Genomic DNA, 12,214 nt, shown 5'->3' on the forward strand with positions numbered 1-12,214 from the left:
GCAGGAGTCAATTCCAGGAACCTGGAAACGTAACCAGAGCTGAAAGCAGAACGCCCAGCCGACCGAGTCACTCAGGTGTCCTAGGCTTTATTCTAACTGCATCCACTTATACCATGTGCTCACTAAACCCATCAACGACAGGGGGAAAGGGGTTCCACTGATTCGCTTGGGCCCTTGGAACTGGGGGTCAGAATGGTCCCACCCAAAATGCTTGGCAGCTTCATAATGGGAGAGAAGTAGGATGTTCAAGGGACAGCAGCCAGAAACATCTACTACACGATTAAAAAATTACCCTGGGTGGTCTAACAGCCCCTAACAAGGGCTACAGATATCAGTCAGTCTGGTTTGCCATGTGTCATGTCTGTTATTGGAAGTGAGCCTAGAGGCACCCGGGTGGCTCATTCGGTTGAGTGTCAGGCTCTTGATTTCAGCTCAGGTTATGACCTCAGGGTAGTGCAATCAAGCCCCATGTCGGCTCTGTGCTGAACGGGGAGGATGACTAAGATTCTCTCTCCCTCTCCCTCGGCATCTCCTAACCGCTCTAAAGGTAAGGAAGGACACAAGGAAGGACACCATCTACCAAAGACACTTTATTCATTACCTCTTACAGTTAATAGTAAGAACAAATAATAATAACAAATAAAAACAATTTGTAAGGGGACCAGACATTAGATACAAACAAGGACACTATTAACATTAAAGAAAGTGCGTGCTGGCTGTAGCTGTGTGCACGCTGGTGGCCACAGAGGCGGCCGAGGCCTCCGTGAAGGAGCTCTGGAGTCTGCGTCCCAAGGCCGGACATCCGGATCCTGAGCAGAAGCTCCCTCTTTCCCCATCAGCCAAATAGAATCTGCAGTTTCAAAGTGTGTTCCAGCTCTCGCTCCTGGCGTGTTCTCTTCACACTTCCTTAGGCTCCAAGTTGTGGGCAGGACATGAATCGGAGGAAATGTCTGTTCGCTCATCGAGGAGGGGGATCTGAGGACCAAGGTGGACCCCACGTGCACCGTCCTGTACTCATCCTGCCAGCCCAGCTTCCTTCTGCCTCTGTTCCTCCTACTCCTGGCTATGGTTTTTATTTTTGTTTTTTCCTCCTCCGCCTCTACCAGTTCCTGGCATTTCAGAAACTCTAGAATGTACTCCATGGTGGGCAGTTCTAGTCTTGGCTGTCTAATTAACATCAAAATGATCCTGCCCTCCTGGGCAGGCTGAGAGACGTGTCTTTTCTTCTGTGTCCTTGGTGTGAGGCCAGGTCATAGGTTCCCGGCAGGGCAAGGGTCATGAAATGCCTACACTGGAGGGACAGAAGTAGCATCCTATTTAACTTAGTAGAGAATGAGCCCGAGAACCTTAAAAGATGGTATTTCTTCCCACACCCGGGAACCTCCATAGCTTACACCTAAGAGTCGCTCAGAATCAGGTCACAGATCTGCAGGTGATCAACTCAACGCCACATTCTCCCGGGAGTCCACAATCCTGGGGGTTTTCCTCTAGATTGGAAATGGTTATTGTTGCCCCACCAGGAAAAAAAAAAAAAAAAACAAAACCTAACCATTGTACTGATTGGACAAAATCATCTGTCTTACAAGTGCTAACAGCATCTATGTGCATTCAATTTGATAGGTACATAGCGAACAAGCTGCATCCGTTGCAAACAGTCACAACTTCCATCCAGAGAGGCTGGGTGCTGGGTGGCAGAGGAATTCCGAAGGCCAGATCTTCATGGCTGCTTGCTTCTCCGTTAGTCTTTTAAACACTCAAAACAAAAGCTCAGATACTGGGTCGAGGGCCCCGGAGGGTGCCCAGTTGTTACCCTTCTAGACAAAAAGAGAGAAAGAGAAAGATGGGGAAATAAACAAAACAAACTCTTAGAAAAGAAGTACTACAACAGATCTATCTGAGAAAGAGCAGATTAACACACTTGTACCATTACTTCAAGTAACACTGTTTGAATACTATTTTTTAAATTAGAACAGTCACTGTTCTAGGTTCTCTGTCCATAGAAGATTATCTGATTTTTATCCTATGAGATAAAAATCCTTATGTCCATGTCACAGATGAGAAAACAAACTCAGAGAAGTAAATAACTTATCCAAAATCACATAGCTGATGCAAGTTAACAGAAGAGGCAAGGCACCAAACCCATGCTCTAAATCCCATGCTTATTTTTGCCTCTAAGGCGTTCTCTTTAGAGAGGATGCTTGATGTGAAGGCTCCTCCATAAGGAGGAAGGGAGGTTTGTAAGGAGGCTGCTGGTTAAGGTTCCCCTTGGGTGGAGCCAGCAGGCTTTCCCACAGAACTCGGGCTCTTGGCTGTTGAGGACTAGACCACGTGTCTGGCCCAACATGGCACGCCTCATGTGAGTCAACCCCTTGTACCCACATGAAACTAATGACTTCTACGACTAAAGAAAACTTCATGTGCAAAATAAATCATGGGGGGTGCGCCTGGGTGGCTCAGTGGGTTAAAGCCTCTGCCTTCAGCTCAGGTCATGATCTCAGGGTCCTGGGATTGAGCCCCACATCGGGCTCTCTGCTCAGCAGGGAGCCTGCTTCCTCCTCTCTCTCTGCCTGCCTCTCTGCCTGCTTGTGATCTCTGTCTGTCAAATAAATAAATAAAAATCTTTAAAAAATAAATCACAGAATTTCAAAATAGAAACAAGGCAGGTTTTCCCAGAACGGTCATAGTGACTTGAGAGCCTCAGCGGGCAGTGTGCTCGCCCAGGGAAGTCTGCAGAAGAGAAATGTGCACAGAGAATGCGGAGCCCCTGCCCCCTTCCTCAGCTGCCTCTGCCGCACTCCAGCTGCCTTCACCTCCTCCACCCTCTTTATTTTTCGACTCTTCTGGAAGTTAGGCGTTCCTCCACCCCCCACCTCCCCTGTTCTTACTTCTTTAGGAAGTAATTTCTCCCCTTGCTGCTCTTCTTTTAACCTCTCTCTTCCCTTTTTCTCTCCCCCCACAACTTCCCTCCTTCTAGCTCAGTTCCCTTGGCTCCCTTCCCCATCAAAGTTGCTTCTTAAAGATTCACTCAGAACACAGTAAGCAAGGCCAGGACAATTATCCAATACAAATCCAATGAACACAAGCTATGCTCCTTGAAAGTCCTCTCAACGGAAATAAAAGAGCACCAGCCCCACTTGCCTTATCTCTGTAGAAACTGACTGGGTTATGCCTTGAGGTCTGGGGGGGAGGAAAGGAGAGATCTGCCTTGACATGGGTAGGCTAGAAGGATGGGACAGAACCCTGTTTACATCCAACAGTTCTTCCCTGACCTGGGTCCTAGATCCTCAAACAGCTTGGAAACTGTCATCACAATGACTGGAGTCCTATCTGGAAAAGTTTATAAAGTAAAGGGACCTTAAGGGCATCTAAATTGTTTTTCTTTTTTTATAGCTGAGGACACAGAAGGTCAGAGAAATTAAGTGATGCGTCTACAAGTCACGTAGATGGTCAGTGTTAGGGACCGAGTGGTGGCCACTTAACAATAAGAGGGAGTAAAAAAAAAAAAAAAAAAAAAAAAAAAAAACACGAAAACAAAAAAAAGGGGAGGGGGCATTCTCTGATCTTTCCCTTTTGATCAGAAAGCAAAAACAAACAAACAAACAAACAAACCTGCGGCCAGGACATGAAGATACAATGGCCTGGTCCCTGTCCCTGCTCTGCCCTGGGCATCCCACTCCCTCTCCAGCCCACTGACTCACCTAGTAGTCAGGGCGAGGCAAGCTTCTCTGGTGCACATAGGGATTCTGTGGCTGACCAGGGACATTTGCTTTGACTTTAGGGAAGATGCTCCCATTTGCTCCGGGATTGCTGAAGCCTGTCGTCGTCTGCTGCAGTCTCAGGTTTTGAAAGTCGTTCTCAATCAAATTCTCTTCTTCAATATTCTTGTTTTTGTTCTTTGAGCTATAAGGGTGATAAGAATTAGGAGTTGACAATGGCAGAAAGTTCCTTGAAGCAAATGTTAGTATTCTTTTTAAAAAAATTTTTTTCAAATTTTGAAATAATCTCAAATTTACATATAAGGTACACACCAAAAATTATACAGAGCTTCCATGGGCCCCCACCCAGATTCTCCAACTGTTACCATTTCTGCAATATTAAGAATAAGCGTTTATACCTGACACCCCACTACCCATAATGCTTCACTACTTTGTTCACTGTACATTCCCTAAGTTTTAGGACAGTCTCCTCAAAAGCTCTCTGTAAACATTAACACCAGAATGTTAACACTGATCCAACACTGCCATCCAGTTCGGTTGGTCTCATGCAAATTTTGCTAATAATATTAATGCCCACAGGGCACTCCCAGAATGACTGTCTCCTACCCGAAATGTTAAAGGGAAGACCCACTCACCCTGTGAACCCAGGAGCCAGCCCAGCTTATGGAAGAATTCCCGCCCTCTGGGAGCACGCCTGTCTAACTAAGGAAAGGAGAGGAGGAGAGAAGCTTCATTCTCTCTGGAATGGGCAAGCAATTAATAATTCTTGATGTGCTCCCAGGAACGATGAACCTGAGGCTGAACTAGGAGCCAGCCTCGCTCTGCAGCAGGAAGCAGGAGCTGAGAAACATAGCCGTCGTGGGGTCACAAAGTTCCACACACAGCCCCTGAGGATGCTGGAGACCCAAGACAGATAGGCAATCCTCCTACGAAAGGAGGAGACAGCCTTGCTCCAGAACAGAATGTTCTGGCCATCTTCCTAGAAAAGGGAAGGTCACACTTCCGGTTCATAGCTTTGCGTCCTTGTAATAAAGGCTGTGGGGAAGAGTTAATATCAAACTCGACTAATAAAAAAGAAACAATATCTATTTATCCTCTCACATTATCGTACAAAAATACCTCTTTTGCCAAAATATAAGATATGAGTGAAGTGTCACCCACAAGCAGCTTGTTTTTACCAAAGTGCATCCCCACTTGGCACATTTCGAATGGAATAGAGATAACAGTGTTCTTTCTCCCAGTTAATGCAAGGAAATTTATCTAAATATTTGTTGAATAAATGAAAGGACTCTACTCAAGTTCTTCGGAAGAGCACTTAAGGCACCTGCAAAATGGCTTTGCAGAGAGAACAAGGCATGGGGCTCAGCTGAAGCCCAGGTCGGGCCCCTGCCACAGGGTACTGGGCCCAGGGCCCTGACGAATGATCCTTGACAACAGGAGTGGGGCTGAAAACTACTAATGGAGAGTTTCAGGGCCATCAGAAAATGGTTGTTAGGTCACATTATACAATTAAGTAAAAACAGACCTTGTTAAGCTGTTCAACAATGTATTCTTTTTAACACAAAGGATGGAGCGAGCACCTGAGTGGCTTAGTTGGTTAAATGTCTGACTCTTTGGTTTCAGCTCAGGTAATGATCTCAGGGTTGTGAGACTGAGCCCTGAGTCAAGCTCCACGCTCTTGGTATTCTTCCTTCTGTCTTCCCTCCCACCCCTGGCACATGCTTGTCTCTCTCTAAAAACAAACAAACAAAACCCACACAAAGGACACAAAATTATGTCTGTGATACCATTTGAGGGGAGCCTGGGTGGCTCGGTCATTAAGTATCTGCCTTCAGCTCAGGTCATGATTCCAGGGTCCTGGGATCGAGCCCCACATTGGGCTCCCTGCTCAGCGGGGAGCCTGCTTCTCCCTCTCACACTCCCCCTGCTTGTGTCCCCTCTCTCACTGTGTCTCCCTCTGTCAAATAAATAAAATCTTAAAAAAAAAAAGGAAAAAAATCATTTGAAAAGAAAAAATCTGGAAAGAATATGCCAAAATATTAGCTGTCTCAGGGTAGTTAAGTTCTCAGTGATTTTTAAATTGTGCTCCTTTACACATTTTTCTGTTCTCTTCAGTAATCACGTATGGCTTCCATAAGCCAAAGCAAATGAAGGTAAGGGAGAGAGCCAACAGTACTAGAGAGGTTTTGCCTTATCTCCCTTCTTTTGCCCCAGCAAGACTGAGCATGATGCTGGTGGTGATGTGCCCTAGGGAAAGGGATGCGCCCCTCCGTACCTTGATAAGACAATCAGTGCGATCATCAGGCAGAGAATGAGGGCACCACCAATGCTGCCCACGACAGTGAGGATCAGCTGAAATTCTGAAAAGGAAAAGCAAAGAGTAGGCACAGCCTCCCACAAGCAACCCCCATTGGGTACTGCACAGATCCCCGTGCTCCCAGCAGTTCCCACCCCCACCAGGGCCAGCTTGGGGGGCAGGCTGGGGGAGGGGTGGCTCATTTCCTTTAGCGCCACCCCCACCCACTACTATGTCCTTAGAACCCAATCAAAGAGGCTGCCTTGTCACATGAAAGAAGACCGTAGACACAGAGGCAGCCGCGGTCTGGGGGCAGGGCCTTCCTGGGCTCTGTGGAGATGAGATCTCAACAGAGGGATGCATCTCTTCCTAAGCTCTGCTGCCTCTGGCTGCCCACGAGTCTCATCTTGCTGATAAGCAGGACGAACGAGGCTAGAGTTACATTTTGTCACTAACAGAGGCTTGCAAGAATTAGTGGGGGGAGGGCTCATGGCTACCTCTATTCTCTCACACTATAGAGCACGGCAAATGTGGCTATGAGGTGGCCTGAGCACATGGCAGATTTCAAACACGAGGTATAAAAGAAAAAAAAAAATTGTCATGTAACTCTTACAATGATGACATGTTGAAAAATATTTTTGATACATGAAGTGAAATGTTATTAAAATCAACTTAAAAGCAACTGAACTGGCAACAACATATCACAAGCTAGTAAACAGCTTGGGGACAAAAAGACTTGAGTATTTAAAGGGTTTTTAGTCCTGCTCTCCTACAACCACAAACAGTTTTGGAATATACTTGTCTTTTATCCTTGCTAGTAAGAGAAAATGAATAGAATGACAGGACGCCCTCCTCTGGTCTGGCCAAGTCGAGAACCCACCTCTTGGGCCGGGTTCCGCCATCTGCTTTAACGAAGGGGCTGCTGCCTATGACCGCAAGGCAGGCATGGGTTGACATGATGCAGAACAGAGAATGTAGGCAGATTTTTTAGCTCTTTTTGAAGGGAACCAGAGACTTTGAATCCTGGGCAGAATTCTGAATGTGTTCCCTATTTCTCAGAAGCTTAATAACAAAGCAAAACTTTTATACTCACGGTCTTCACAGTGAACTCCACTGTAACCAAACGCACACCTAAGATACAAGAATGGAAACCACGGTGTAGAGTCTCTTTGGGGAACACATCAGAGTTCCCACCCAGCTGCCATGTCTTCCTTTCCATCTGCCTTTCATTCTACCTGCTCCCCCTTCTCCTTCTCCTTCTCCTCTTCCGCTTCCTTTCCTTGTCCTCCCACTCCTCCAGGTGAGCACCTTCCATGGAGCTCTGGAAGGCAGAAAAGGGGACACAGTTCCAAGTGGTCCCATTTCCTACTGACAGAACCCTCCATCCTCTGAGCTTCAGGGAGATCCAGCAATTCAAACTAAGCTGAAGCCCAGAGGCACAGAGCATTGTGAGTCCCCTCGGGAGCAAGGCCACATGGCTCTGCCACTCAACTGCTGCCTGGAAGCTGAGGTTTGTTACTGACATTCTCTGAGCTTCACTTTGCTCTCTGGCAAATGGGAAACGAATTTGTTCCTGACAGTGTTGCTGTGTGACGCGTATTACCTAGCACGGTTCCGGCACACAGAGAATGTTCTAGAACTGTCAATGCCGATAACGATTACAGGATGGTGCTCTTACACCTACCAACGTATGGCAGCACTCCAACCCATGCATATGCTATACATCCATCCCTTGTGGCTAGCTCTTGTTGTGGGAAGATGAGAAAGGAGTGACTTCTCTTACTCTTGACAGATCCCGCCATCACTTTCTTTGTAGCCTGGCAGGCACACGCATTCAGGCTTCCCAGTGTTCTTGTTCACTAAGCATTGCTTATTGTGGTCTGCATTGCAAGTGTCGGGACACCTGACAGCAGAAGCTTCAAAAGAAAATTTCTGAGTTATTTTCAGAAACAACCCCTTTGACCCCCAAAGTGCTATGCCACAGAACATGATTTTTTAATACTGTTTTTCCTGGGTAAAGCGAGGTGTTCCCTGGCTGCGTACACAAACAGTCCTTGTAAGAGGCATATGAGCTGCCTCACCAGGTCCATGTGTCTAAAGCCCATCTCCACACCCCTCAGACTCTGGAATGCACATGGAAACATGAGCAGTAAAGCTCATATTTTGCAAATGCAAAAGAAGAGAACACATGGGTTGCGAAGAACACTTACAAGCAAGTGGAACACTCACCCACACACACAGGGACCTGGGCATTAGGTCTTTCCATCCCCTGCTTGCATTTACACAGCAAATTATTGCTACAGTGGTCTTCCTCTGGTTCACAACCATAATAATCACACAGACTTCGAGCTGAGAGGCAGAGACAATTCGAAAATATGGTCAGCAAGACAAAAGGGAGGGGAATTATGGCAAGGCAATAAATAAATGGTGGTTTTTTTCAGGCCACTAAGCTTAGGGGTGCTTTGTAACACAGCAAAAGTGAATTGTTCCAGCTGTGCTGGGGGCTGACGAGTCAGCCTGAAGGGGACACAGGGCAAGGAAGGCTTTCTGGGATCATCTGGAAGCTACACCTTGGTATAAAGCCTTGTTTCTCCTTTCTTCCTACCTTCCAAAGAGAGAAGCAAACTAACCGGTCAATGTGATGACTTGGCTTGGGAGGCGGCTGGAAAGGATAGAACCAAGCAAAGGAAGAGAGGGAGGAGGAATGACTAGTTAACTGGAACAGTGCCCATCTGTGGATTCAAGTCTCCTGCTTTTCTTCCCCCCCGCTTCTCACAGAGAATAGAAATGTTCACCAAAAGGACTTCGAAGAAAAGTACTGAATGCTTACCAAGGTATTCCACACCACTCATGTTGTTTTGAATTGCATTTTTAATGGATTCAGACACAGTCGTCTCATTTTCTTTTGTAGTTTCTGCGAAGATGTTTAAGACCTCAACCACAACGGCACTGTCGCCAGCACGCATCTCTGATCTTGCTGAAGACGAGATGCTGAAAATGAAAGGAATCCATCACTTGATGAACTGAACTAAAAGGTCCACAGACCGGTCTTCAAAACCTCCCAGACTCCCCAGTCTCCCAGCTCTAGTCCTTTTTTTTTTTTTTTTTTTTTTAAGATTTTATTTATTCATTTGAGAGAGAGAGAGAGAGAGCACAAGCAGGGGGAGAGGAATAGGGAGAGGGAGTAGACTCCCCACTGAGCTGGAAGCCTGATATGGGGCTTGATCCCAGAACTGGAGATCATGACCCGAGCAGAAGGCAGACACTTAACCATCTGAGACACCCAGCCGCACTACCACCCCCCTTTTTAAAAAGATTTTTATTTATTTATTTGAGAGATAGTGAGATCGAGAGAGATCACAGAGGCAGAGGGAGAACCAGACTCCCTGCTGAGCAGAGAGCCCAATGTGGGGCTTGATCTCAGGACTCCAGGATCACAACCTGGGCTAAAGGCAGATGCTCAACCAACTGACCCACCCAGCCACCCCTCCCAGCTCTAGTCCCGATCCACTCTCCTATATCCATAACTGGGGCCCAAATACGGTGGGCCTGAGGGTGCAGGAAGATGGCGATTTATAGGCCCAGAGATCTGGCTTTCTTCCAATGTGTGCTCAGCAGTAATCTCCAGCCAAACGATGTCCTGCTGAAGGATACTGAGAAACCTTGTGGACAATCCTTTTTAGGAGCTAGAAGTCTGCAGCTAACCAAAAGTAGAACACAGAACATCTGAAACTTGCCCCTTTCTGTAGAAAATCGAGAGCAGGTCTCCTGCTGAGCTGGTACTCGTGATACACTGAAACAGGGAGGGTGGGGTGTAGGGAGCAGGGGTACAGAACACCATCAGAGCCCCAGATACCAAGTGCCTGCAATGAGCAAGACGTGAACACTACAGTTTGGGGCCCTAAGAACCGCCGTGCCAAGTTCTAATTCTTCCACCATCTAAGAGGAATCAAGTGATACAACCACTAAAAGAGATGGTGGGGGGCACCTCGGTGGCTCAGTGGGTTAAGCCTCTGCCTTCGGCTCAGGTCATGATCTCAGGGTCCTGGGATAGAGCCCCGCATTGGGCTCTCTGATCCACAGGGAGCCTGCTTCTCCGTCTCTCTCTGCCTGCCTCTCTGCCTACTTGTGATCTCTGTCTATCAAATAAATAAATAAAATCTTAAAAAAAAAAAGAGAGAGAGGGAGGGAAAAAAAGGACTTTCAAAAACTCCTTCCCTCTTCAACCTGTGGTATGCATTTTTAAGACTCATGATATATTTTTCCTGTTTTCTTTTTTTTCCATTCTGACTTTTGAATAAACATCAGAAGCTTGGAAACATAGCCAACCTACTTAGAAAATGTTTACAGGAACAGATGGGTGGCTCAGTGGGTTAAGCCTCTGCCTTTAGCTCAGATCATGATCTCAGGGTCCTGGGATCGAGTCCCGCATCAGGCTCTCTGCTCAGCAGGGAGCCTGCTTCCCTCTCTCTCTCTGTCTGCCTGCTTCTCTGCCTACTTGTGATCTCTCTGTCAAATAAATAAATAAAATCTTTAAAAAAAGAAAATGTTTACAGCTATGTTAGTTCTTCAGGACAATCAAGAAAATCCAAAATTGGAACCAAATTCTGTGTTTAGGAACAGTCATCACCAAAGGAAGGCTCCCGAAACAAAATGGGCTTCAGATTCTAAAGTAAAACGATTCATTCATGATAGGATTTAGGGGTGGCTAGGGAATATACAGGGCAGTGAGAAAAGGGTATTTGATACAAGTCATTCTTTATCAGTTGAAAATGACCAGAAATCTCTGGTATCTTTTTGCAGTGAGGATAGGAAAGAAATGCCATGCACAGTTCATTCAAAGAAGCTACTAGAGCACGCTCCAATTTAGGGGGCAAGATATTACAATAAAAGGAACAATGGAACCACCACATATTTAATGACAAATGACATAGCATAAATGATCAGGGCAGTAGGCTTGTAATGAAACTAGTCACAGCTTCCCCAAGCCTGTCTCCTCTTTCTGAAGAGAGATTTGAGAGAGAAATTCTGAGGATCCTTCCAATTCCAACATTGGTGCCATAGATAAAGAGCTCAGGGAGCAGAGGGCACTGGACCAGAGCTGAAGAAATGCCTTTCTAGGTGAGAGAAGGCCCTGCACATCCCCTGGGGTACCCGAGCTGATGCATCTCTGAAACCCTTTCTTATGTAGAAGGTTGCCTCTGAACGCTCCTGGCTCCCTTTCAGTAAGTCCTTTAAAAAGGAAATGTATGCAACAGTATCAGGGAACCTCCCCACCATCACCCCATGGGACCAGCTCTCTATCACACTTGTAGGGTTTCCTATTCTAGAAGCGACACAGATAGAAACAATGCACGGCACTCTAGCAGGTGTCTGCCGCATACCCACATCCAGCTTCAGGGCCTCGACTGGTGTCTTCCTCTCGCCATGTGAGCCCCATGCCTCCCCCGTCAGGCTGCTCACTGGCCTCTTGGCTACCAACTGCATTGGCCCCTTGTTCACTGCCAAGTTCCAACCTCACCACCTTTATAGGAGGTCTCCTCTGAATGTGTGTGTATCAAACAGGTATGCCGTGTCTTATTCCACAAAGGATCTGACAAAGCTCATCAAGACAGATTAGGAGAACCCTAAAATGTAACTACATTAGGGCTGCCTCTTCTGTACAACTCCATTCACCTTAGAACCTTCTTTCCCCAGCCTGTAGTGCACATGTATTGATATGCTTCAGAAAAGGCCATGATGGAATCACTAACTTCGTGAGACTCCTCTGACTCTCTAGGTCCCCAGGTGGCATCCAGCACTGGTCACTGCATATGGATATGCTCAGTAATTGCTTGTTATTCCTGCAGAAAGAGCTCACTGCTGGACCCTCAGTAGCTAGGTTGTGACTGGGATATTCTTGTCTCCCTTACTTCCCATCCCATGAGGAAAGAGACGACTGTGAGCCATTCCTTCTCTTCCCTGCCCTCTGGAATGCACATTCTAGGGGTTGACCAGGTGTGGTTTTAGCCAAGGAATGAAACCAAACCAACTGGTTCGAGGGAGACCCTGGGCCATGTGTACAGGTTGCTAAGGAGACAATCACAGGCAGCATCTTGCTGCCCCAAGCTACCACCAGCCCTTCCAGGCCAGGGTCAGTGTGACACTGGAAGCACAGCCCCCTCCAGTGCTCAGACTGACCACCTCTTCTTATGATTTGCCA

At 46.8% G+C, this 12,214-nt stretch overlaps 1 protein-coding gene across 3 annotated transcripts in view; it reads right to left on the reverse strand.

Moving 5' to 3' along the window:
• Positions 1–577: 577 nt before the first annotated feature.
• MUC13 (mucin 13, cell surface associated) overlaps positions 578–12,214 on the reverse strand; it is a 30,419-nt gene continuing 18,782 nt past the window's right edge. For 2 of the 3 annotated variants that reach the window (XM_032335731.1, XM_032335712.1), the window contains exons 7-13: positions 8,843–9,003; positions 8,242–8,361; positions 7,796–7,928; positions 7,106–7,143; positions 5,992–6,076; positions 3,699–3,900; positions 578–1,814 (exon numbers count right to left, since the gene is read on the reverse strand). In XM_032335731.1, coding sequence (XP_032191622.1) covers positions 3,699–3,900; positions 5,992–6,076; positions 7,106–7,143; positions 7,796–7,928; positions 8,242–8,361; positions 8,843–9,003 — 739 coding nt within the window. In that variant the 3' untranslated portion in view covers positions 578–1,814. The remainder of the gene's footprint in view (positions 1,815–3,698; positions 3,901–5,991; positions 6,077–7,105; positions 7,144–7,795; positions 7,929–8,241; positions 8,362–8,842; positions 9,004–12,214) is intronic. The other variant, XM_032335721.1, reaches the window with a different exon arrangement.

This window comes from Mustela erminea, chromosome 1 (genome assembly GCF_009829155.1).
Source record: "Mustela erminea isolate mMusErm1 chromosome 1, mMusErm1.Pri, whole genome shotgun sequence".
NCBI lineage: Eukaryota > Metazoa > Chordata > Mammalia > Carnivora > Mustelidae > Mustela > Mustela erminea.